Raw genomic sequence first — 22,567 nt, forward strand, 5'->3', positions numbered from 1 at the left:
AAAAGAAATGATGAAAGCCCAAAGAGCACTCCCTGCAAGGCCAAATGCAACCGAGACGGAGGCGTGCAGTCAAGTGGAAGTTGGTGTAAGCGAATGCGCCTAAGGTGGGGCTGAAAGTTGTTTGAAAGTTTGAGGTTGGTCGGTTGCTAGGTAGAGGGGTGAGTTCAAACAGCGTAGGGTGAGCTTAAGCTATCGATCGTATCCAAATAGGGATCCGTGCACCCTCAAGTCAAACTGCCATGTATCATACAGTCACAGCGGACAACACGACCAGCACAGGAAGCAATCCAAGTCTATTAAATTAGTGGGCTCTCCAGGAAGCCTTGTTATGTTATATCAGATCCACTATGCAAAGCGGGCTCCTTGTCCAGACCGAGACGGAGCAAATAATCGAGTCCTTATAAACAGTACGCAGGAGACAAACCGTCCAACGAGTGACCAAGCACCTCTATCGGCATCTCTCAACGACTCCAAACCATGATACCAGCCCTCATTGATATAGCGTGTTACCCAGAAAAAACCGTCATTACTTCCTCATCCACATCTTAGATTTAGGCGGAAATGAAGGTAGCCTCGCTGAACAGGTAGCCCTCCTCCGAGATTTCTTCCTCCCCAAGCTTGAGCTTGAGAGTGAGCTTCTTCTTTTGTGGCGCGTACTAGATTGTATTCGTGTCAGTTCAACAGTCCAAATGATGAGCGATAAGCAGAACATAATACCTGGTAAATGTACGGCTTTGTGCCAACAGCACCCGCGACGATCTGCTTGACAAATCCCGGCACCTCAGCCATGACGTCTATCCTGTCGAGCTTATCCTCGAGCTCGCCCTCTAGAACAGCATCGGCCTGCTTGCCGTCCTTGGTAGTACCCTTCCACTCAAACTTGATAGCAGTCGGCTCGGGCCAGTCGTTCTCCGTGTCGCCCTTGATCGCAACATGCGTGACCGCACCCTCGGCGCCGGCGAAAATGATCTCATTGTCCTTGACGATACCACCGACGTTCACAACCGTCGATCCGTAAGAAGGGGGAGTTGTGTACTGCATCAGGACCGCAGAGTAGTTGGGGCCTTGGAAGTTGCAAAAGTTCCACTTGGCCGCGGCGTGGTGAGGCTTCATGCCCTGCAGAGCGTGGACGAACATGGCGCGTCCCTTGCAGTCGACGGGACCATCCGGAGTGGCAATCGTGCCCTCGGCGACACACCTGGGCCAAAAAACGTGGCGCATGGAACCCCAAGGGTTGGCAAGGTCGGTGCCAAACAGTGTTGTGCCGGATGTACCAATCTTGAAGCCAGGCGCTGTCCTCTTGATGGTCACGTTGACAATCGACCTTTCATCGTTCAACGACTTGATAGTGTACGAGTTTCCATCTTCCGAAAGCTCGACGGCGCAATCGGTAGCGTAAAAGCTGGTCTTATCCTCGCTGAACTCGTGGTTGTTGAGGGGCGTAGAGCACCAGAGGTGGGGCTTGGATCCATCCAGGGAGAAGACCTTGCAGTTGAACTGGCAAGTCGTGCGGATGCCACTGTTGTGTCATCAGGTTAGTACGAGGCCCAGGTTTGCGAGCGCGCCACATTGACGGCGAATCGTGCGATGGGGAATCTTACGCAACGTTAGAGTAGATGACCTGGGCAAAGGCGAGCTGGCCGCTGTCCGTCATGAAGTAGAAGCACTGCGTCTCGACGCAAGTGGACTCCATGGCCTGCCATTTCAGGTCATCCTTGGTGGTTTCGGTATAGGGAGTCGTCTTGGCCTCTTCAGCGACAGACCTGATAGCCTCGGGGCCGTAGATAGGCTCCTTGGTGCCGGCGACATTGGCCAACCTACAAGCGAGTCGTTAGAGGTTTGCGTCCAGCGGATGGTGGGGGTGGGCGGCATCGTGGATGGTTTGGAGTGCTTGGAGTACTCACGCCGCTTGCGCCCACTTGAACATGATGAAAGACTGGGGGGGTATAGGGCGAAATGGGAAGAGTATAGATTAGAGAAGCAAAAAGCTAAGACAACGAGGCAAAAATGAGTCTAGTTGTGAGAATTTTCCAGGTAGTTTGATGTTCAAGATTAAAGTCATTCACCGCCGTCAAGAAAGATGGGGCAGAGCTGAGATGGCGCCGCGCTCAGATAAAAGGCCAATGGAAAACAGAAGGGGCAACCCAGTCTGTCCCAAATCTCCTACAAGTACGTACCTTTGGGCTTCCCCGCGGCCGACTGCCTCTAGCCGTGGCCCTCGATGCGTGGCAGTCGAGCGGCAAAGAAGACTCACTGGCTCTTGAAGGTGCACGTCACTGTTCCGCCCAACTCTCCACATCACCTGAGGACTTGACGATCGATTGGACCCTTTCAGATTCCTACAGCGGGTCTGCAATCACTTGGAGGGTTCAGGTTTCGCAATGCCATGTTCCCTTGCAGACTTACAGCAGCTCGAACGCACCTTTGCGGCAAGGGCAGGCGGCAGGCAACGACGGGAATGATCAATCCAAAGTCACGCCCGGTGGGAGAGCAATTGGGGACGAGCGAGGACTTTCAGTTGACGGGCGGGGTCCGGTCAGGGTCGATAGCTCTACATCCCGTCCTGTACTAACCTACTGTAGCCACTAGCGGCACTGATAAGCGGCGATAAGGGACTACTAACTGCAGCACTCTTAAGTAGTGTGTGGCTGAGGCTCAGAAGGAGTGGCTGACGTGACCCTGGCCGCAACGGTTGCCGGCCCGGCGCCCGATTTTTTTTGGGCCCAGCTTGAGGTGCCGCGCGCGCCGTCGCCGCCGCCGTTGCTGCCGCCGTCGCGAACGAGGATACCCGACCGACCTCGAAAGTGTAACACGCGACTGCAGACGCGCCGAATCACTGTTCCGTCCTCCTCCCAACTTAACTTCCCTCGAGGGTCTCTGCAGTCGAGTCGCCAGAATGTCCAAGGCCGCAAAAGGTGGTGCTGGTGGTGTTGAGCAGGTGGTGAAGCTCATTGTCGGCGCTGGTCAGGCCAGCCCGAGTCCCCCGGTCGGTCCGGCCCTTGGTTCCAAGGGTATCAAGTCCATGGACTTTTGCAAGGTCGGTTTGCATGCGTCCACACATATAATATCCACAAAACAAGCTGACATGCGCTCAAATCTGTATAGGAGTTCAACGCCAGAACCGCCCATATCAACACCGGTACCCCTATGCCCGTCCGTGTTACCGTCAGGCCCGACCGCTCGTTCCACTTCGATGTCCGCACCCCCCACACATCATGGCTTCTGCTCAACGCCGCCGAGGCCCCGATAGGCAAGGGCGGCAAGAGAAAGGGCGCCAGCAACCCCGGCAAGGAGGTTGTCGGCACCGTCAGCCTCAAACATGTCTACGAGATCGCCAAGATCAAGCAGTCCGAGCTCCGTCTATCCGGCCTGCCCCTCGAGGGCCTCTGCAGGGCGGTCATCTACCAGGCCAGGTCGATCGGTATCAACGTTATTCCCTGAAAGAGGCTATACGCTGAAAGACATTATACGGGCTTGGGAGCACGAAGGCGTTACGGTTGTTTCTTTTAGGTGGATAGACCACGGCATTGTTACCAATATTGGATGGGGACTATAGCCATTGCTTGTGGCTCTGTGTATCTTTTCTTGTATCATTATTGTATGGCAAAATCTCAAAATGCACAGCGGTGCCTGGAGCTGTTGGTTGGTCCACGGAGTATGTTAAAGGCTTCCACAAAAGGGTGCTAATGATAGGCATGGCATATATGGGCATCTGCCAGTTTGCGTTTGCATTGCCTCAACGTACTCCAGCTTCGTCAACCTTGGCTCACATAGCTTGTGTCTGTGGAACACGCAGGCGTAGGACTAGGATCTGTCTCTGTAGGATAAAGTTTTAAGGTTGGCGGTCACCAAGGCAGACCGCCCAACGGGTATTATGCTTACCTGAATGTAGGTGAGATGTGCTTATGCTGCTCTGGGCCAAGCTGACTGCAAGACAAATCACACACATATATACACTGAAAAGGGGTTATGTAAACAAACCACCCCTTCGCCCAAGTGCTTATTCACCAGCCCACTTCTTAACACCCAGGCGAAGCCCCGGTATCATGTCGCCCTGGTGTTCATCTCATGCTTTCAATACTAACGAGATGAAATGGATGATTGTTTAATATCCTATACGTGTGCAACGATTGCAAGTACATTCGATGGCTTCTAGAACCATTCGGGCAATTACCTCCCGCAGCATGGCGGGGTATCGACATGGGTTACACCGAACCGAGCGATAAGGACCTGGTATTCGGCGGTAGAGATCGACACAGAAAGCCGTTTACATACCATATCCGTTGCCAGTCCATCGAAAAAAAAGTTGGGTGACATCAGGACAGTCACTGGAGACAAAGCTGACCACCGACACCACCTAGACTTGTCATCCATGCCTTTGCGGTGCCTCGGTCTTTCGGACAGGGCGGCGCTCCAAAAGCCCGCTTTGACGGTGATAGGGGCTGCTGCGGGATTCATACTTGACTCTCTGCTGTTCAGTTGAAACGCAGGGCAACGAGGATGACAGCCAAGGACGCAAGGCACAACCGGCTGAGGTGTTCACTCGAGTCATTGGGTGAACTGCCCAGTGTTTGAGGAACAACACGGGGCGGTGGAAACAGAGACGTAATGGAATGGATGTCCTGGCAGGAAATACACCCGCGTCAATGCAGCTGGTAATTGACGTTTTAGAGGGGGAGGCGCTGCAATCGCTCGGCATCTTTAAAAGCTGGAAAAGGAAGTCGGACAAGATGGAAGAGGACATGGATGGACAGGATCAGGGACCTGACCCCACGTTGCCGACCGCTCCCGGTTCCAATGTGTGTACATACTTATCGTAGTGTATGACAAAGACCAAGATCCAAGACGGGACTCCTATTGCGGTTTTGGAAACACTGCGTGACGCCCAGACAGGGTGCCCGCCGCCACGTTCAAACTGAACTGTTTGATTTCGAGACCGCTCACCTTGTGAGGACGGGACGGAGTCTGTGACTGCGGATCCATCTGAAATTCAATCATTCTAGGAAAGCCGGCTTGGCCCGATCTCAGTGCCGGCGTGCCCGCTCTCAGATTCAACTAAGGTCCTCTCCTCTCAGGCGGGTGCACTGGCTGGTGGTCCATCAAGGGTACCCGTGTTTCCCGCCGCCTGCAGCCAACGTTTCCTGTACCTGTCATGTAGCCCGGCCCCACCACGACGCAACAGAGCGCCATCTTTCACACTGCCATTTCTTCGCCGAACCCGGGCCGCTTCTGTCCCAAGTGAACAAGAAGGAAGCCTAGGCACACAGCATCGACAAGGAATCGTCAAGGCCAGGCAAAGTCAAATCAGAAGTCACGGTGGAAAGTGGAAACCCCATTATTCACCTCCTACATAGTGTACTAGTAGTGACTAGTCCGAGCCTTGTCGCAGTTCCATGACAGTTGAGATCGCCGTCATCTATTTGGCCCCGACTCTTCTTTCGCCGCCGTCCCATTTGCCTTTCCCTTGCTTCCACTTGACATAGTTTCCGCCCATTCCGCCGCTGCGTCTGCTTGCCGGTCTGGTCTGGTCTTGCATCTTCTGTCGCTCTGTCACCTGTCTGGCCCTTGCATCTTGCATCACACGGTCTTTTATCCCATCTTTTTATCTCTGTTCTCCAGGGCGGGCCAGACACCAGACGTTATTCGGATTCCTGCCAGGATTTTACAAGTTTTATTAGTTTGCGGAGACGGGTGCAAATTCGAACCAAGAAATCAAAGCAACCCAACAAAAACAACAAAACACCAAAAACAAAAAAAAAAAAAAAAGATGGCGACCGCTGAGAAAGAGTCAGAGCAGCGTCAACCGGACGGACAGCACCAAGGTAAGGAGAAAGGAAACAACAACGAAGGACTAGAAAAACAACATTAATAAAAAATCAACGGCAACCCCTCATTTCTGATCCCTACTACGCCAATGCTCGGGGATTAGAACGAGCAAGCATTGGATTGAAGCAATTCGCTGACTTGTAGTCTACTCCAACAGCTGTCGAGCCGCAGTCGGCCAAAGTCACTCCCGCTGAACCATCCAAAACCGAGCCTGCTGTCCGCTTCAAGTCAACTGTCGAAGAGATCACCCCAGAGGGCACCACATCGACACCAACCATTGCACCAGACGTCACCCTCGGCGAACCGGGTGAGGTCACCCCCGAGCAGCTTCGTGATATCGCCGAGAGGTTGAAGGCCTGTCCGCTGCAGGAGCGAAGGATAAGCCTTTTCCAGTACGAGGCATTCTCGCTTCCCGCTTCAAGGGTAAGCCCATCCCAATTTCACGTGAGGGGCTACGCTTCTTGCTTCCTTCCTTTGTTCACCTCCCAAGTTTTGCTTTTGCGTTGGTCCGTCGCTTCCGGGGGGGCCTTGTGCAACCAAGATCAGCTCGGTGGCTTTTGCTGGCTTTTGCCATGTCTCTTGTCTGATTGCACACCATATATCCATGCATGCATAGTCACCATTCTTTGCGTCTGCGTCTTTCCCCCTTGGGCGAGGACTAATACTTTTCTGTCTCCAGACACCTTCCCACGAAGATGAATCAAGAGCTCCCAGTCGCGAACATACACGGAGCTCGGCAGGTCGCAACTCACCGCTTCTTACTCCGCACGTCAGGGGCCACGAAATGCATACACCTCCTCTCACGCCGGCTGGAACCGACAACGTCGACCGAGAACTTCGCCGCGAGAGCGGTCTGGCGCAAGAAAGGCGGAGTGCCAACCTCATCACTCCTCAGGATTCTTCCCACGAACCGACATCACCTACCTCTCTCCGCAATGTCCAGCTGCCTACACCCGACGAACAGCTGCGGAGCTCTTCCAGGCCGACTTCGATAGATGGCCGAGATCGTCCCCAGATCACTATCGGTGAACATCGCAGAGGGTTGTTTTCCGTTGGGTCCGGCGGCAGCAGTTCTCCCAGTAGATCTCAGCCTGCGTCTCGTGATTCCAGTCCCTCCCGAGCGTTGGCCGCGTCACAGTTCTACACCCGCCAACTACCACCTCCCGGCGATGCCAACGATCCGTACTCGGCAAGCAAACGACCTGCGCAAAAAGGCATTGAGCCTCGCTTTATCTTCTCCAGGAAAAAGAACTCGTCCTCTTTGAGTCTGGTATCCAAAAGCGACAAACGCTCCAAGAAGGATCGCCATGACAACGACGACGAGGCTACGATCCCCAGCAGAAATAGCTCAATGGCGGACCTGAAGAGGTTCTTCAAGCTGGGACCTCACAAGCACAAGAGACCGGCATCTCCCGCTGCTTCTGTAAAGTCTACGCCCAAGACACCGGGAGGCAAGTCTGCCCAGATTCCGTTCGGTGACGATCACGGTCTCTCTTCTAAATACGGGAAGCTTGGCAAGGTGTTGGGTGCCGGAGCGGGAGGTTCCGTGAGACTCATGAAGCGCAGCGAAGACGGTGTGGTCTTTGCCGTTAAGGAATTCCGCCCTCGCCACTCGTACGAAACCGAGCGCGAATATGTCAAGAAGCTTACGGCCGAGTATTGCATGGGATCTTCTTTGCACCATGGCAACATCATTGAAACCCTAGACATTGTCCAGGAGAAGGGCAAGTGGTATGAGGTGATGGAGTACGCCCCATATGACCTGTTCGCCATTGTCATGACAGGAAAGATGTCTCGAGAAGAGGTCAGCTGCTGCTTCCTTCAGATCTTGAGTGGCGTAACATACCTCCACAGCATGGGCCTCGCGCATCGGGATCTGAAGCTTGACAACGTTGTGGTTAGCGAGCATGGTATTATGAAGATTATCGATTTTGGTAGTGCTCATGTTTTCCGGTATCCGTTTGAGACTGGTATTGTCCATGCCTCAGGTAAGTAAACACATGGCTGAGAAGATGCTGGTTGAAGGGTTGCTAACTGATTAAAGGCATTGTTGGATCCGACCCATATCTTGCCCCCGAAGTGTACGACGAAAAGAAGTACGATCCCGAGGCCGTTGATATCTGGTCCTTGGCCATCATCTACTGCTGCATGACACTCCGACGATTCCCATGGAAGGTTCCTCGATTGACCGACAACTCGTTCAAGCTATTCGCTGCAGAGCCTTCGTTCGGACATGACCCAAAGAAACTGTTGCTTCCACCTTCAGCCTCCACATCGGCGCTTAGCGATCTTCCATACAGAGATTACGACCCTCAGAGCGTCAGGGCTAGCAGCGACAAGATCGACAAGGTTCAAGATGACAAGAAGACGACTTCCGATCACAAGCCGACAACCAGCGTACAAGGAGAAGCTGGCAGCACTGGAGAGAAGAAGGAGGTCATCCGTGGTCCTTGGAGAATCCTCAGGCTTCTCCCGAGGGAAAGCAGACACGTCATCGGCAGGATGCTCGATCTGGATCCCAAGACACGAGCCAAGATGACGGAAATTCTTGACGATCCCTGGGTGGCGAACACCGTCATCTGCCGGCAGATCGGCCCCGGCAACGTGGCACATGCGGATGATCACGTACACACTCTCGAACCCCCATCAGCACCTGCAGGCACCAAAGATGAAAAGGCCAAACGCTAGAAGTGGAGCCTTCGCGCCAGTAGACACATTCAAATACAGGACGGCTTCTTAGGGGTACAGGATGCCACCAACATTTGGGTTAGGAACAAGAAGGGTCATCTGATGGGGACTTGTGGGGGGTAGCTTGGGTTTAGTATTGAAAAGACCGAACATACGTTCTTAGTACAGTATATGGGCATTGTTACCATTTTCCTCTCAGTCGGTGTCTGTCACCTTGCGAGGCAGCGGTTTTTCGTCATTTTCTTGGGCGTTTTTGGGACTTGGGAAGACAGCGCTGCGATTGGGTTTGGGTGTCGATGCAAAGATTCAGTATAGGGGGGCCGGGTTCTAGGCATACAGCGTTTATCTTTCTGATTATGCTACTCTCTGGTAAAAGATAGAAGGTGGTATGGCTAGGCTAGACATATTGTGGGAGACGGGCACTAAACAATGATGAGTGTATAAAGGTCGCTCGCTTTATAATTAGAAAGTGCAGTTATTGATGGAGTGAGAAGTGGTAAAATCTAGGCAGACAGCTGACTGGCCGTGAGGTATGTGACGTTGCTAATGGTGATGAACTTTTCAAAACCGATCTTGTTAAGATGGAAGTTGGGAGTCCAGGTTACCCGTTATATAGATATAGAGGTAGAGGAGACCTTATCTGTGTTCTGTCATGGTGACCGGAGCAACGGACGGAGCCGCTTCGCAGGACGATCCACCGTTCCCCGGCCAAGCCGGGCGTGTTACCCCAGCTTCGCACAGCCAATCAGAAGCAGGTAGGCTGCCCGTTTTGGCGGGATTGCCGGTGACGTACCGACGTCGGCAGGGATAAACAGCAAGTCCGGGCCCCATTAAAAAATGGAGCGGCATCTTCTAGATGCGTATCGAAGCTCGTACAAGGGTAATCAAAAGTCGCGATCCCGCCGGCCCAAATACCGAAGCTCTTTCCCCCTCAGTCTCCTCAGATCCGCCGTACTCGTCCATCCTCACGCCCAAGCTCGCCAGTCGAATCCCTCGTTGCCGTTCACCGTTTCAATCCCGTCAAAATGGTGAGCACACACCTCCCGTCCGAGACACCCAATCGCACTCCGCCGCCGGGGACAAGGAAGCGCCAGGAAGATGGAGCTACATACTGCGGCAGCATTGCGTAGTTATCGGGGAGCTTAGCAATTGCGCTGTAGAACCTCTGGCTAGCACCGGTACAACCGAACACTCGGCGGCAAGCACCGCGACAAGTGCAATTGGCGCCGAACATGCAAGACGATATCATAAAACCAAATTATCGACTAACGCGTTGTTGTTGTCGTCATCGTAGGCCACCACCGTCCGCTCCGTCAAGTCCCTCATCCCCCTCCTTGACCGCGTCCTCGTCCAGCGCGTCAAGGCCGAGGCCAAGACTGCCTCCGGCATCTTCCTTCCCGAGTCCTCCGTTAAGGACCTCAACGAGGCCAAGGTCCTCGCTGTTGGCCCCGGTGCCCTCGACAAGGACGGCAAGCGTCTCCCCATGGGCGTCAACGCTGGCGACCGCGTCCTTATCCCTCAGGTACGTTAAAGGGCTACCAATGAGCTACATACAATGCCGATGCAGAGCAGACGGGCGGTTACAGATTGAAGTTATCTGTCCGTAACACCCGGATGCAACGCCTGCATGCATAGGCTTTTGTATAAAGAGGGAAGAAGGGAGGAATATGGATGCTAATGCGCTCTTTAACAGTACGGCGGTTCCCCTGTCAAGGTTGGCGAGGAGGAGTACACCCTCTTCCGCGATAGCGAGTAAGTTGCACCATACACCACAGATCCTGTCCCTGATTGGAGGGGGGAGGGAAACTATTCCCGACCGGCCTATGCAAACATACAGGAAGAGCGGTTACTGACAAATGTCTCTTCGATAGGATCCTTGCCAAGATCGCCGAGTAAACCTCGTTCACCCAGCATAAAACCCAAAAAGCAAAATATAAAGGATACCCTCTCATGATTCTTATGACAATATCAAAAGTGTACCAATATGTAATGTACCAATAGAAAACAGCATTGAACAACAGGCTAAACGGACAGGTTGGCATACTTGACACGAAAACGTGGGCGTGAGGTGGTGGTGCTCGGCATTTATCGCTTGATAATGGTTTGGTTCTCGGAAATGGCACCTCAACTCATCTCATCCTTGTGACAGTTAACTTGGAGCGAGAGGAAAGATGTCGGGATGACAGTCGTCTTCAATCGACTTCTCACATCACAGTTCGTCCGAATTTCCGGTTCAGAATACGATATCCTCACCCGATCTCTAGTTTCAAATCAATCAAACATGTGTCGCTCACTTCTCCGGTCTCGGTCCTCGGATCCCGTCTCATAATCCTTGGTGCTGCCGGTTTGGTGGGGTTCAGACCTGAAAAACTAGACAAGACGAGACGAGATGTGGCTGATACGTACTTCTACTGTTATCCATGGAACAGCGAGCAAGCGAGCTGTCGTGGGCTGATCAAGAAGAAATACCAGTTAACACGAGCGTCTCCTATCCCGTACATCTGTCTCGTTCAATTCGTGCTTGACAACATCAGACAAGCACAGAGGATGGACATACACAGACAGCGTCGGTGTAGCACGTTACCGCAAGCGGGCAGGGCCGGTGAGCGCTGTGCCGGCGGTAGGCGTGATTCGGTTCCTGATCTTACCCCAGTGGAATCCGAATGACAAGGGACGAAAGGGGAGAGTTGAAGAGTGAGCCAAAACCAACACGGAACCAACACCAACATAGGAAAATCAACAACGGCGCCACTTCAGCAGCAAGCAGTCAGTTAGTCACACACTCACGCCGAGACTCCTACGATGCAACTCTCAGACGGAGTTCCAGTCTGTCGTTTCTCCTCAAACGGAAACGGCGCGTGTTAAAAGCGAGAGGGGACGACCGAAAAACAGCAGAGATGAGAGAAACAGCAGAGACCCGAAAAACGACTCACATAACGATTGGAGACGAGCCAAAACATAACAAATCCGGGTCCGGCTCCCGTTCGATGGTGCTTAACTTACTTGCACTCTACGAGACTTTTTTTTTTTTTGTCTATTGTACTAAAACATATGCACCCTAAAGTCAAAATCCCTCCTCTTTTCACATATGTCTAACAGCATGTGCATCTATCCGCCATCTTCGGAACTTTCAAGATGAATGCTTGGCTGCATTATAAATTCGTGTTGCTTTCCCAGTGACCGGACCAACCCCCGGTTCATTATGAAACATTGAGCCATCTTAGCCCCCCATGCCTTCCTAGGCTCCCCATGTGGCTTTATGATAATCTTATGTCGATCACCTATCGCCTACTTTCGTATCAATTATCCTTCAGGCTTACTATGGGTGTCCAATGTTCAGGTCTGGGAGATGTCGATCAAGATTGATCTAGGTGTTTCGAAGCGAGCACCTTACTTTACTTCTCCTCACCCAAGAACGAGAAAGCCATTATCTGGAGGTAGGTAGGTATGTACACTACGTTGGTGATTTTCATCCCTCATCCACACATAAGCAGGGTCTCTGCGGTAGAGATTGCCTCCTGTGTGAAAGAGCAAACCGCATGATTGGGAATATTGGACAATCTATACCTTGTAGGTAGCAACCAACGTGTAATGTCTTTCTTTATCTCCCTTTCGCGCTCGCACACGCCCGCGCGCACCCATCTGCGCTTCCGAGCGTATTGGGTTCGCATTTTCTTCATTTCCTCTTCATGCTGTGCTTCGCATGTGTCTCTCTGTGCCTGTTTGCGGCGTCACAAATGTCGTGGACCCCGAGACTCACTCGCAATCCTGGCGAACTTGGCGGAGCTGGCAGGCACAGTTCAGCCTCTGTGCCTCTGTGCCTCTTGTTGTTTCCATCTCCGAAAGCGATTTGCTTGTTTTGGTGATCTCATCATTTTTCGCCTGGTGTTTGCTTTTGCCCCTGATCCACACCAGGTCCATTTTGGAGAGTCAGTTTCGACATTGGTCACTCACTCGCAGATAAAGAAATCAGAGACGGATATACCGAGGGACAGAGCGACGGAGGGGCAGAGGGGTAGAGGGGTCGGGGAGATAGGTAGAGGCAAGACACAATACATAAGGAAAGCTATCGAGAGGCCTCATGCCTGTCATTCGATTAGATCGTCATTCCTCCACACAGTAAATGCAAGGCACCAGAGAAAAAAAAGAATGTTTCGAAACACAGACGGCGCGAACTCCCATGGCGCCGAGGGGGGTCCTTAATAAGCGCCTGCTCCAATGTCTCCTCTCCCGCGGCTACAACCAAAGATTTGGTCTAATTCCAGCGAACCAACGGGATGGTCAGGAAGGCTCGTTTGGGATGTCTGACCCCATGGATCTCCAGTTGGATGAAACACTGACGGCTTTTCTTGGCGGACATTTTCCCCGGTGGCGGACAGCGCCATTCCCAGGCGGCTGCCAGGGCAAAAGTGGAAGCAGGGGGTTTTCAACACGGCAGCGCCGAATGACAGGGGAGACCCATTCACACACTCTTAGGGAATGCAACTGAGATCGACAGCAGAGTGGCAGCAGCAGCATTGTTCGCTTCTTCCCCTGGCGATAGCTAAGCTTCCATTTCCTTTCCCTTTCCACTCTCACCCCAGCTTTCCTCGTATCAGTTTCCCCTCTTCATCGTTTTCGCTCGCGAACAAAAAAGAACTCAAATTTAGCTCCACATCACATCGTACTGCGTTCTGCTGGCCGTGCTGCTCGTTTCGTCGGGTGGGCATCCCGCGTCGCCAAGTTCCCCCGATTCAGCTCACTGGACCGCTGGAGCACTGGATAGGATGTGGGTGACATGACATATGTACGTCACGACATCACGGCACCAGTTAAGCCAAGGGGTAAAAGCAGAAGAACGGATGAGAGAGGGGAGAAACCAGCAACAGCCTCGCTTTTATTCTCATGCCGTGTCGTGAGACTAGTCGTAAACAGGTCTCGTTTCTCCTTCCAGAGGCATCACAAAGCAGTTCTAACCGACCTCTCCAGTCACTGTTGTAAGCGTAGAGTACCTCTTAGACGCGGGCGAGGGGCGGTTATACGTCAGGTCAGGAGGTCTGACTCTTCGGGCTTCTTTGAGATCAAGGCAAAGATGGATTCCATTCACAGTCCAGGCTCCCTCAATCCGTTGATCAGTTGGACATGCCTCTATCACATCGTCACAACCGAAACGCCGACATCCGGATAACCATATTGCCCCCTACATGCCTATCATATCCCCTATTCCCCATATTCCACAGGGAACACAACAGTCACTTTCTGAGGCCCTGTTCCTTGCGTCATGGATGATCCGGGCCTGAAGCTTGCTTGCAAAGCTCCGCCGTTTGTATCTCCTTCCTCATATCGTCTTTTTTGCCCGAGGAGGAGCGGGCGTTTGCTTCGTGTTGTGAGGGTCTCGAGGGCTTGGTTGGTCAAGGTATCACGGGTCATTCAAGGGTACCCTACCTTGACGAGACTAGGGACCGGAGGAGGCTTGTCTGGCCTTACAAGCTTACCTCTCCAACTGAACCTTACCAGTCGACGAGGGGGGCCAGCCGCCGCCCGAGGACGCTAGACAGGTAGGGGTAGGTTTTATGGTAGCATTGTCAGGTACAGTGCAGTAGAAGGTCGGGTAGCACTCGGTACCCTGCATCCCTGACCTAATCTTCATTGCTTGTTGTAAGTGGGTGTGGGGTTTCCCATTCTGTATATATCCCTTTCGAGTTCCCTTCTATTCTCTTGACCCTTTCCTCTTGCTCAGCCCATCCTTTAAGTGCCAGAGCTTGGTGTTGTTTCCCCCCTTCCTTCCTTTGGAGCCTCAGCTTTTTGCAGAAACAGACTCGAGGTCTGTGATCCGGTCTTTTCTCTCCCTACCTTCCTTCATACACGTATTTCCAAAATACCACGTTGGAATTCTGGGTATCGCTTGCCCATTCCCTCCTTATACATACACAACGGCATAAAGGTCATTTGACTTTTTCCTCGAAAACTTCGACTTCACTTTTTGTGGCTGGCCGCATATCGACACTCTCAAAACATACTATCATCCATCATGCGCTCCACCACTGTCCTCGCCGGTCTGGCGACGGTCCTTGCCCCGTTGGCTTCTGCCCACACTGTCCTCACAACGGTTTTCGTCAACGATCAGAACCAAGGAGATGGTACCGGCGTCCGTATGCCCATGGATGGCAACATCGCCAACGCCCCCGTTATTAACATGAACAGCGATGACATGATCTGTGGTAAGTCCTGGATCCTTTCCCACTCATGCCTGCTGCTCAAAGACACTCACACATCAAACAGGCAGAGACGGCCTCAAGAAGGTCAACTACGCCATCCCCGCCACCGCTGGCTCCAAGATGACTTTTGAATTCCGCACCTACGTCGACGGCAGCAGGCCCGGCTTCATCGACGAGTCGCACCAGGGTCCCATTTCCGTCTACGCCAAGGCCGTCTCGGACTTTGACCAAAGCCCTGGCGGCTCCGGCTGGTTCAAGATCTGGCACGACGGATACGACGAGTCCACCAAGAAGTGGGCGGTGCAGAAGGTCATCGACACCAACGGTCTCCTCAGCATCAGCTTGCCCACGGGGATGCCCACGGGCGCCTACCTGTTGCGTACCGAGGTGATCGCCATGCAAAACGTCACCACCAAGGCCGACGGCAACTGGTACTGCGAGCCGCAATTCTACGTCAACTGCGCCCAGGTCTACGTCCAAGGCTCCTCGTCTGGCCCTCTCTCTATCCCCAAGGACAAGGAAACCTCCATCCCCGGCCACGTCCACCCCTCCGACAAGGGTCTCAACTTCAACATGTACGACATGAAGGGTCTTCTTCCCTACCAGATCCCCGGCCCCGTGCCCTTCCGCCCTACCTCTTCCTCTTCCGGCTCCAACGCAAAGGCCGCTCTTACCACGCCCACCAACTTCCCTGGCGCCGTCCCCGACAACTGCCTCCTCAAGAACGCCAACTGGTGTGGCTTCGAGGTACCCGACTACACCAACGAAGACGGATGCTGGGCTTCTGCGGACAACTGCTGGGCCCAGAGCAAGAAGTGCTTCGAGTCTGCCCCGCCCTCGGGTATCAAGGGATGCAAGATCTGGGAACAGGAGAAGTGCCAGGCGCTTGCCAACTCGTGCGATGCGAAGCAGTTCACCGGCCCCCCGAACAAGGGCAAGAGGTGGGGAGATGTGACGGAGCAGTCAAGCGTCCAGGTCCCCGGGGTGATGAAGGGTGCGGATTTGGTGGACGATCCTGTCGACACCACCAGCAATGAAAAGGCCAACAACAACGTCGTCAGCATCCCCGCAGCAGCCACAGCTACTACCTTCATCACCACCTCTTCCGCCGCTTCCAAGCCTGTCACCACCGTCCCTTCTGTCGCCATCACCACCACCACCGCTGCTGTTGCTATTCCTACTGAAACTGCTGCCCAAAACACACTCATCAGGTGTGGCAGGGCTGACAAGAACCAGAGGCGGGCAATGCACATTAACAGGCATAAGCGGGCGGATTTCTAAGCAGTAACCTGTCTTCTTTCTTTTTTTCTTTCTTTGGCTGGCTGGCTGGCTGGCATGATTGCTTTGATGATCTTTTTGATATAGTGGGTGGGCTAGGTGGCTAGCTCCAAAAAGAGAAAACCTTCGCTTCTTTACCGTCCTTTATGATTTGACACACAGTTTATCTTCACTTCTTCCATCTTTTGCATTTTGGACTAGGGAAACTTTGTTTGATTTCGGCTGGGGTTGCTGGATAAAACACTTGAAAGACTTGAAAGATGAGCTTGAGGTACTTGCCTCTTGGCTCAGCTGACACTGCATGTTCAATCTCTTTTTGGACACGGGATAGATGGAACAAAAACGTCTGGGTTAAACGGATATATTTCAAGAGAAACGGCATGAATGATTCAATGCTGCCCATTTGGGCATCTTGTTGGAGCGTCTTGTTGGAAAAAATGAAAGCTATTTCTCTAATCTGTCTTTTCCGATATCTTGATGCATGAATCTACAATGTCGTTTTTGACAAAGTCTAGACGAGGTGATGCAATGATGACCACATATGACCCGCCTCCTCGCTTCATATGCTAGTAGCTGTGTAAAGTTGTAGCCCGCCATAATCTGACACATTAACCTCCAGTGTCGTGAAACACACAAGATCAAGCAAGACCACCAAACAACCGCACAAATACAAAGTTAAGCCAGCCATCCAGGTGCTCCTCTATCCATTTAGCCACCATAAATCTTTCCTTATGAGACTCCACAGTCCTTAATCCAGAGACTAAGAAAGCAGCTTCATAATATCAGCCATCCTCGTCTCCTTAACCTTCTTCTTACCATCCTGCTTTTCCTGGAAAGCCTTGCCAACCAACTCTCTCTTCTCCTTCTGAATATCAAGCACACGTTCTTCAATCGAATTGTCCATAACCAGTCTCCACACTGTTGTCGGCCTGGTTTGACCAAGACGATGGACTCGGTCGACGGCTTGATCTTCGATGGCGGGTGCCCACCAGCTGTCAGCAAGAATGACAGTGTCAGCTGAAACCAAATTCAAGCCCACGCTGCACACGCCCAAGCTAGCCAGCAAGATACGCGTATTGGGGTCGTAGTCTAGGGCGCGGATGGCGGCGTCGCGCTGGGCGGCGTTCATGCTGCCGTCGATCCGGGTGTAAGTGTACCCGGCTTCGTCTAACTGGTGTTGGATGATGGTGAGGAAAGAGGTCCATTGACTGAAGATAATAGTTTTGGAACCCTCCTTATCAAGGGTCCCTTTGACAAGCGCCAACACAGCTTCGGTCTTGGAGCTCTTGGTTTCAGACTCAAGTTCCTCTTCGTCCTGAGTGGCCGAGTGCTCGGGCGCTGGTTCAAGAAGTTTGTCTTCTGAGAGGGGAGCGCGGCACATGGGGCACTTTTGCTGAACTTCAATGACCTTGTCAATACAACCTCGACAAAAGACGTGCTTGCAATGTGTGATGATCGGGTTGCTCAGCGGGTCAATGCAGATAGGACACTCTTCTTGACTCTCGATGTAGAGTTGAAGTGCCTGTTGCAGAATGGCGCGGTTTTCATCGGTGAGATCAACCACATCTTTGTCTGCGAGAAGCTCGAGAACTTCTGTGATGCGCTTCTTGCACAACACCCAGTGATTGCAACTAGAGTCTGGTTAGCATCTTCACTGTGCTCAACACCTTGGAATACCTACGTTTGTCGAAGCCTTAGCAGTCTCTCCAGGACACCCTGAAATTGTCCCTGTGAGCGCTTCGACTGCGTCCGGTAGTTTTCCAGAACGCCCTGTGCCTCAGACCTGATTCATGTGTTAGCTCACTAGCATTGTGAAGATTAGAAGATGTGGAGGAGCTTACAGTAAAGCATCGTACTTCTTCTGCTCATCGGGCCAGAAGGTGATGCGAGAAATATGTTCTGTCTTCTCCGGAAGCTTCAAATCAACAAACTTCATATCCTTCTTTCTGCGAATGCAGAGATCTCTCATTAAACTTTTCAACAGAGCTTCACCCTTGGGCTCCCCGTTGGCAAGTGGCCTTGTGAGAACAGTGTTGAAGATTTCTGACTGTTCAATTCCGCCTGTTATGCGGAGAAACTTGAGTAACGAATGGAGATCACGAATCGTGTTGATTCTACGTAGAGAGTCTTGTCAGTACTGCACGTAAACATTGTTGATTGTCCAACTCACATTGGCGTTCCGGTAAGTACCCATCTGGACTTGGCTTCCAATTTGCAAGCATTCTGAGCTACTTGGGCTTTGGCATTACGAATGCTATATCGGGTTTGTTAGCATTGTACGTAGGGTACCCAGACCATGCATTGTTTGACCCACCTGTGTCCTTCGTCAAGAACCACTCTTCTCCAGCGAGTCTTTACTAGAGCGTCATCGGACAAGGTTCCGTAGCTGGTAATCACCACATCTCGGTCTTGGAGCGTTTTGGCAAATTCTTTGCGTTTACTTCCATGATATATGACGATCTTTGGCTGATGTTCCTCGTGAACATGGCGTCTGATCTGCTGCTTCCAGTTGCTCATCACACCAACGGGGGCGACGATGAGGGTAGGGCCAGTACCCAGGCCTTCGGTCATGATGAGGCTGATGATCTGGATAGTTTTGCCGAGGCCCATGTCATCGGCACATATGGCGCCTGACATTAGCTGTGGGGGAGACTTGTTATAGAAGCCTGTTGCCATGTTGTAGTACCGGCCGTCGGCGGTATGCTGCCAGAGCTGTACTGAGTCGGTAGACCCCTTTGCAGGCATTGTAGGGTTCTCTTTAGAGATCATCCAAGCAAGGCCTTGAAGCTGATAGGGAAGCAAGTTTGCGCGCAACTTTTCGGGCTGGGAAGCCATTGGAAGGTTGGCCAGGTCCTCCTCACTCATGGCGAGTGACTTGATCATATCACCGCCGGAGCGGAAGTTAGTGACCTCGCTCATCTTGGCCAACTGTTCCATTGTAACTTGGGGCTCCGGCTCTTGCGTTTGACTAGGGAAGCCATAGGTACCATTGCCCCTGAGTTCAAGTGTCCGTTTCTTTCTCTGCTCCTCATTTGCTTTGCGTGTTTGGTTGAGTTGGGTGGCTTTGACGAGTTTGTCCTTTTTCAGCCGTTCCTCGAGCCTGGCTCGTTGAAGTGGCGCGCTCGTGCCATAGAAATAGAGTCGAACGGGGCAGTCGTAGAATTCTTTCTCTCCAGTAAGCATGCCCTCAACTACAAGGTCGCCGTTGTCCTGGATTGGATTAGAAATAGAAATTGCTGAAGTGATTCGAAGGGTATACATACCATGTAAGGGGCTAGCTTGGCAGCAACGGTCCTCGGGATATGGCCTATCTGTGTACCCAACACGTTATCTACGCGAATAGCATTGGGGTCGTACTGGTTCTGTGGTTCTCTCTTGCAGACAACCACTTCACCGGGAGAGGCTACGCCGTTGTAGTATCGCACACCGACAATCTTGCCATCTATCTTGAATTAGCGTGGGAAGTAGGCAGCAGTCGGAGGTATGGTATACGAACCGAAATGTCCATAGAATTCGAGGACAGGGCCAGGATCGGCCTGGGTAAGGTCAATGACCTCGGCTTCATCGTCCGACTCGAGTATGTCGGGCTGGGTGCTGAGCCAGTTCAGGGTGTCATGGATGGCCTGCACATGCTCCGGAGGACGATGCTGCGAGCTCGGAGTTGCTTGGCTGCTACGTGCTGAGTGAGTGCTTGTTGCTCCCTGGGTGTTGTGCCTGCTCTGGGCACCCTGTGTGCCTGGTGGCGTTTGCCAAGGTAGTTGCCGTCGTCCGGAGCTTGTTTGGCTCGACGAAGAGAGGCCATTGGTGCTAGTAGACTGTGGGACATACTGTGATTGAGAGGGCCCCGAGGACGAGCTATCAGCGTTCAATCGACGGCGACGTGCTTCATCTCGGCGATCGGAAGCAGCCGCTCCGACGCCAGAAGTGTAGGGCCGCTTTGGCATTGTTGCTCAAGGTTGGCAGGATACGTATCGAAATGCCTTTGAGGATACCAGAATGTGGTGGTTTCCACTTGTGGAAGGAAAGTTCCGATAAAGAAGAGAAAATTCGAGCCCCTCCTTCTACACTTTTCCAAACTCGCAGACGCAACACAAAAGTTGGAGAATGGGTTAGGTTGGAAACTAATCAACCCTTACCTTCACATGTCGGTGCGAGTCGGAGATTCGAGACACCGATGGATTTCCCCACACGGGGGAGAACGAACGCGGAATCCTTGTCGCTGTAATGCGAACTCACGTGATGCGCCATAGGATTGTGTGCCTTCCATTCGGTCAAGGGAATGATAAGATAAGAGACTAGTAAAGTAGGGAATGACGTCACTCCCAAGTGGTTAAATACTGGAAGAGCAAACCCGGAAGACTTTGAAACTGAACTTTGGATTAAAAGATATTCGGAAGTTTTTAGGGATGGAATAGCTTGAGTTATAATATGAGACATGCCATGGGGCGCATACGCAACTCAAAGGAAGGACATACAGTCCGATGCTGGTTTGTTTGTTAGCTTCCATGGTACACAACTGAACGTACTTGAAGTACTGTACCAGACTCTCTACACTGGACGAAATCTATCCCGAATAGTCCCAAACCTCGCAAGAACAAATTAAAATAGCTAACACCAATGATAAAAGGTATAAGTCGGATTTGATATGGCATTTTTGACATTAGAAATAGCGTATCCAAGGTGGGATCACGCATTAGTTAGCTATGAAAACGCATAGGAAAGTTGACACGAGGTCTCGAACTAACAACCAAACCAGTACTGTACTGTACAGAATAAGCAGTTACCCACAGAGTGAAGAACACGATAATATACAAGAGCACGACGACAAACATGAGGTTACACGTAGCATGTTTCTTTGATGATATATATATTTTCATAGGATTCCGTTATCCTGACCATTACGCTGTGTCCAGAGATGAGCAGAAGCATTTCAGACTTTACCAACTTGTAAACGTACAATACATCATGATGAAAGTGTACAAAGAGCCAAAGAACTTCCAGCATCATGACCACATTGAAACCACTCGATACAGCGAGCAGCCTTCCATGCGCTGTATATCACAGTAAACTTGAAACCGTATACCGTCCTGTCAATGGACGACCGATGCCAAGATCATTATATCCGTCATATACACATTGATGCGCTCCGAACGCCACCGAAAAAAGAAAAAAAAAAGGCAACGCATATATTAGGATCGTTTCTAACCGTCACTGTGAAGATGGAACAAAGCGTAATTGTTAGCCTCCATTGACTCTTTCGCGGGTGGGTGTGAAATGTTTTTTGTTGATAATTGTCATAAGGGGGAAGAACTTGGACTCGAGCACAAAGCCCAAGCCACACAACTGAAAGAAGGGAATATTAGTAGAGGGAAAAAGAAAGGGAATCCACGTACAGCAGAGCCAGCGTTACATCACCATGAATGTGCGCCTTCAACTCGATTTCCACCTCTAAATTGAGGTCTAATCTCAGCCTGAGTGGGTTCTTGCCTCCATTGCCACCGCCGCTTTGCTGCATCTGCTGTTGTTGTTGTTGTTGCTGCATCAACATCATCTGGTTTTGCTGTTTCTGCTGCTGCAGCGCTTGCCTCTGGCGGTACGACTTTGGCTCTTCTTCTTCGGAATCCTCTTGGTCGGCGAAGCGGGGACGGCGACGGCGACGAGGCCTTTCAGCGACCTCCTGGTTGCGGTTCTTCTTCTTCCTCTTGTTTTCGTCGCGCATGAACTTGGGCTGCGGAGCTTCCTCGTCCTTGGGCGTGGAAGGCTGAGATTCCGAGGAAGACTCTTCAACGGTAGCGGCGTGCTTTTTAGCACTGCCACCTGCTTTCTCTTTCTCTTCCTCTTCCTCTTCCTCTGCCTCGGAATCGTTTTCAGACCTGTCGTCGTCATCATCATCCTCATCATCATCTTTCTGTTCGTTATTATCCCTCTCATTGTTATCGTCGTTCTGCTTCTCGTCATCGTCGTTGTCATTCTTTTTGACGTTGCTGATCTCTGGATTGGGTCCCGTTGTTCCATCCTGGGCTTGTTCCGTGTGTTCATCCTTCTTCTCCGCAGCTTCTGGCTTTGGGGCCTGGTCGTTGTTGTTTGGTGTCTGGGCGATGTTAGTTGCCAGCGTCGACCTCACACCGGGGATACACTCACAGGATCCATCTTCTTTACTGGTAATGTGTAGAGGTATTTCCTGCGCAAGGTTGCTATGGTAGGGGTGTCACAAAGACAGAAGGGAAAGGAAAGAGAGGTGTTTTGACTTTGCAAATGAGTTTCTAGAGAACAGCTAGAACAGGAGACCAAAGAATATTGAAAAGGTTGATACCGGTTTAAAGGACATGACGCATATTTGGTATCCAACCTTGCCAATAATTCCGGATGGAGGTAATGTTCACAAGACAGCCCAAGATCATCAACAGGGTCACAGCGCGAAGGAACGGAGCAAAAGTCAAGGACCCTGATGCAATCAACTCATGTCATCATACCTTGAAGACTGAAACAGAAACACATGGCTTCCCACCATGAGACCACCACATGCAGGTAGCTCTCCATCCACTAATCCACTGCGCAACGAAGCTGACCTACCCCAG

At 51.8% G+C, this 22,567-nt stretch overlaps 8 protein-coding genes across 8 annotated transcripts; 5 read left to right on the forward strand and 3 right to left on the reverse strand.

Annotated features, from left to right (window-relative positions):
- Positions 1–516: 516 nt before the first annotated feature.
- B0T23DRAFT_222880 (survival factor 1) lies at positions 517–2,266 on the reverse strand. Its single transcript, XM_062833755.1, has 4 exons — positions 1,905–2,266; positions 1,602–1,817; positions 718–1,519; positions 517–656 (listed from the first exon to the last, which is right to left on the reverse strand). Exons 1-4 carry the CDS (start codon positions 1,925–1,927, stop codon positions 552–554), a joined length of 1,146 nt encoding a protein of 381 aa, XP_062690259.1. The 5' UTR covers positions 1,928–2,266; the 3' UTR covers positions 517–551.
- A 332-nt stretch (positions 2,267–2,598) lies between these two features.
- On the forward strand, positions 2,599–3,864 carry B0T23DRAFT_222899 (mitochondrial 54S ribosomal protein YmL19). Its single transcript, XM_062833756.1, has 2 exons — positions 2,599–3,037; positions 3,106–3,864. The coding sequence occupies exons 1-2, from the start codon at positions 2,897–2,899 to the stop codon at positions 3,439–3,441; spliced, it is 477 nt and encodes a 158-aa protein (XP_062690260.1). The 5' UTR covers positions 2,599–2,896; the 3' UTR covers positions 3,442–3,864.
- Positions 3,865–5,673: 1,809 nt separating this feature from the next.
- On the forward strand, positions 5,674–8,752 carry B0T23DRAFT_222918 (kinase-like domain-containing protein). The gene is made up of 4 exons (XM_062833757.1): positions 5,674–5,822; positions 5,984–6,249; positions 6,506–7,814; positions 7,871–8,752. The coding sequence occupies exons 1-4, from the start codon at positions 5,768–5,770 to the stop codon at positions 8,512–8,514; spliced, it is 2,274 nt and encodes a 757-aa protein (XP_062690261.1). The 5' UTR covers positions 5,674–5,767; the 3' UTR covers positions 8,515–8,752.
- A 618-nt stretch (positions 8,753–9,370) lies between these two features.
- Positions 9,371–10,270, forward strand: B0T23DRAFT_322683 (chaperonin 10-like protein; the record flags this gene model as incomplete). Its single annotated transcript, XM_062835313.1, has 3 exons — positions 9,371–9,670; positions 9,809–10,036; positions 10,208–10,270. 3 exons carry the CDS (start codon positions 9,371–9,373, stop codon positions 10,268–10,270), a joined length of 591 nt encoding a protein of 196 aa, XP_062690262.1.
- Positions 10,271–14,073: 3,803 nt separating this feature from the next.
- Positions 14,074–16,075, forward strand: B0T23DRAFT_222979 (glycosyl hydrolase family 61-domain-containing protein). The gene is made up of 2 exons (XM_062833759.1): positions 14,074–14,714; positions 14,776–16,075. Exons 1-2 carry the CDS (start codon positions 14,525–14,527, stop codon positions 15,990–15,992), a joined length of 1,407 nt encoding a protein of 468 aa, XP_062690263.1. The 5' UTR covers positions 14,074–14,524; the 3' UTR covers positions 15,993–16,075.
- A 495-nt stretch (positions 16,076–16,570) lies between these two features.
- Positions 16,571–20,182, reverse strand: B0T23DRAFT_222973 (DNA repair and recombination protein RAD5B). Its single transcript, XM_062833758.1, has 7 exons — positions 19,486–20,182; positions 19,253–19,431; positions 18,304–19,199; positions 18,160–18,243; positions 17,831–18,103; positions 17,671–17,772; positions 16,571–17,620 (listed from the first exon to the last, which is right to left on the reverse strand). The coding sequence occupies exons 1-7, from the start codon at positions 19,931–19,933 to the stop codon at positions 16,750–16,752; spliced, it is 2,853 nt and encodes a 950-aa protein (XP_062690264.1). The 5' UTR covers positions 19,934–20,182; the 3' UTR covers positions 16,571–16,749.
- Positions 20,183–20,388: 206 nt separating this feature from the next.
- On the forward strand, positions 20,389–20,639 carry B0T23DRAFT_387368 (uncharacterized protein). The gene has a single exon (XM_062837681.1). The coding sequence runs from the start codon at positions 20,425–20,427 to the stop codon at positions 20,590–20,592; it is 168 nt and encodes a 55-aa protein (XP_062690265.1). The 5' UTR covers positions 20,389–20,424; the 3' UTR covers positions 20,593–20,639.
- A 233-nt stretch (positions 20,640–20,872) lies between these two features.
- On the reverse strand, positions 20,873–22,471 carry B0T23DRAFT_223011 (uncharacterized protein). The gene is made up of 3 exons (XM_062833760.1): positions 22,131–22,471; positions 21,383–22,080; positions 20,873–21,200 (listed from the first exon to the last, which is right to left on the reverse strand). The coding sequence occupies exons 1-3, from the start codon at positions 22,137–22,139 to the stop codon at positions 21,191–21,193; spliced, it is 717 nt and encodes a 238-aa protein (XP_062690266.1). The 5' UTR covers positions 22,140–22,471; the 3' UTR covers positions 20,873–21,190.
- Positions 22,472–22,567: the final 96 nt, after the last annotated feature.

This window comes from Neurospora hispaniola (genome assembly GCF_033458365.1).
Source record: "Neurospora hispaniola strain FGSC 10403 chromosome Unknown B0T23scaffold_7, whole genome shotgun sequence".
Classification (NCBI taxonomy): Eukaryota; Fungi; Ascomycota; class Sordariomycetes; order Sordariales; family Sordariaceae; genus Neurospora; species Neurospora hispaniola.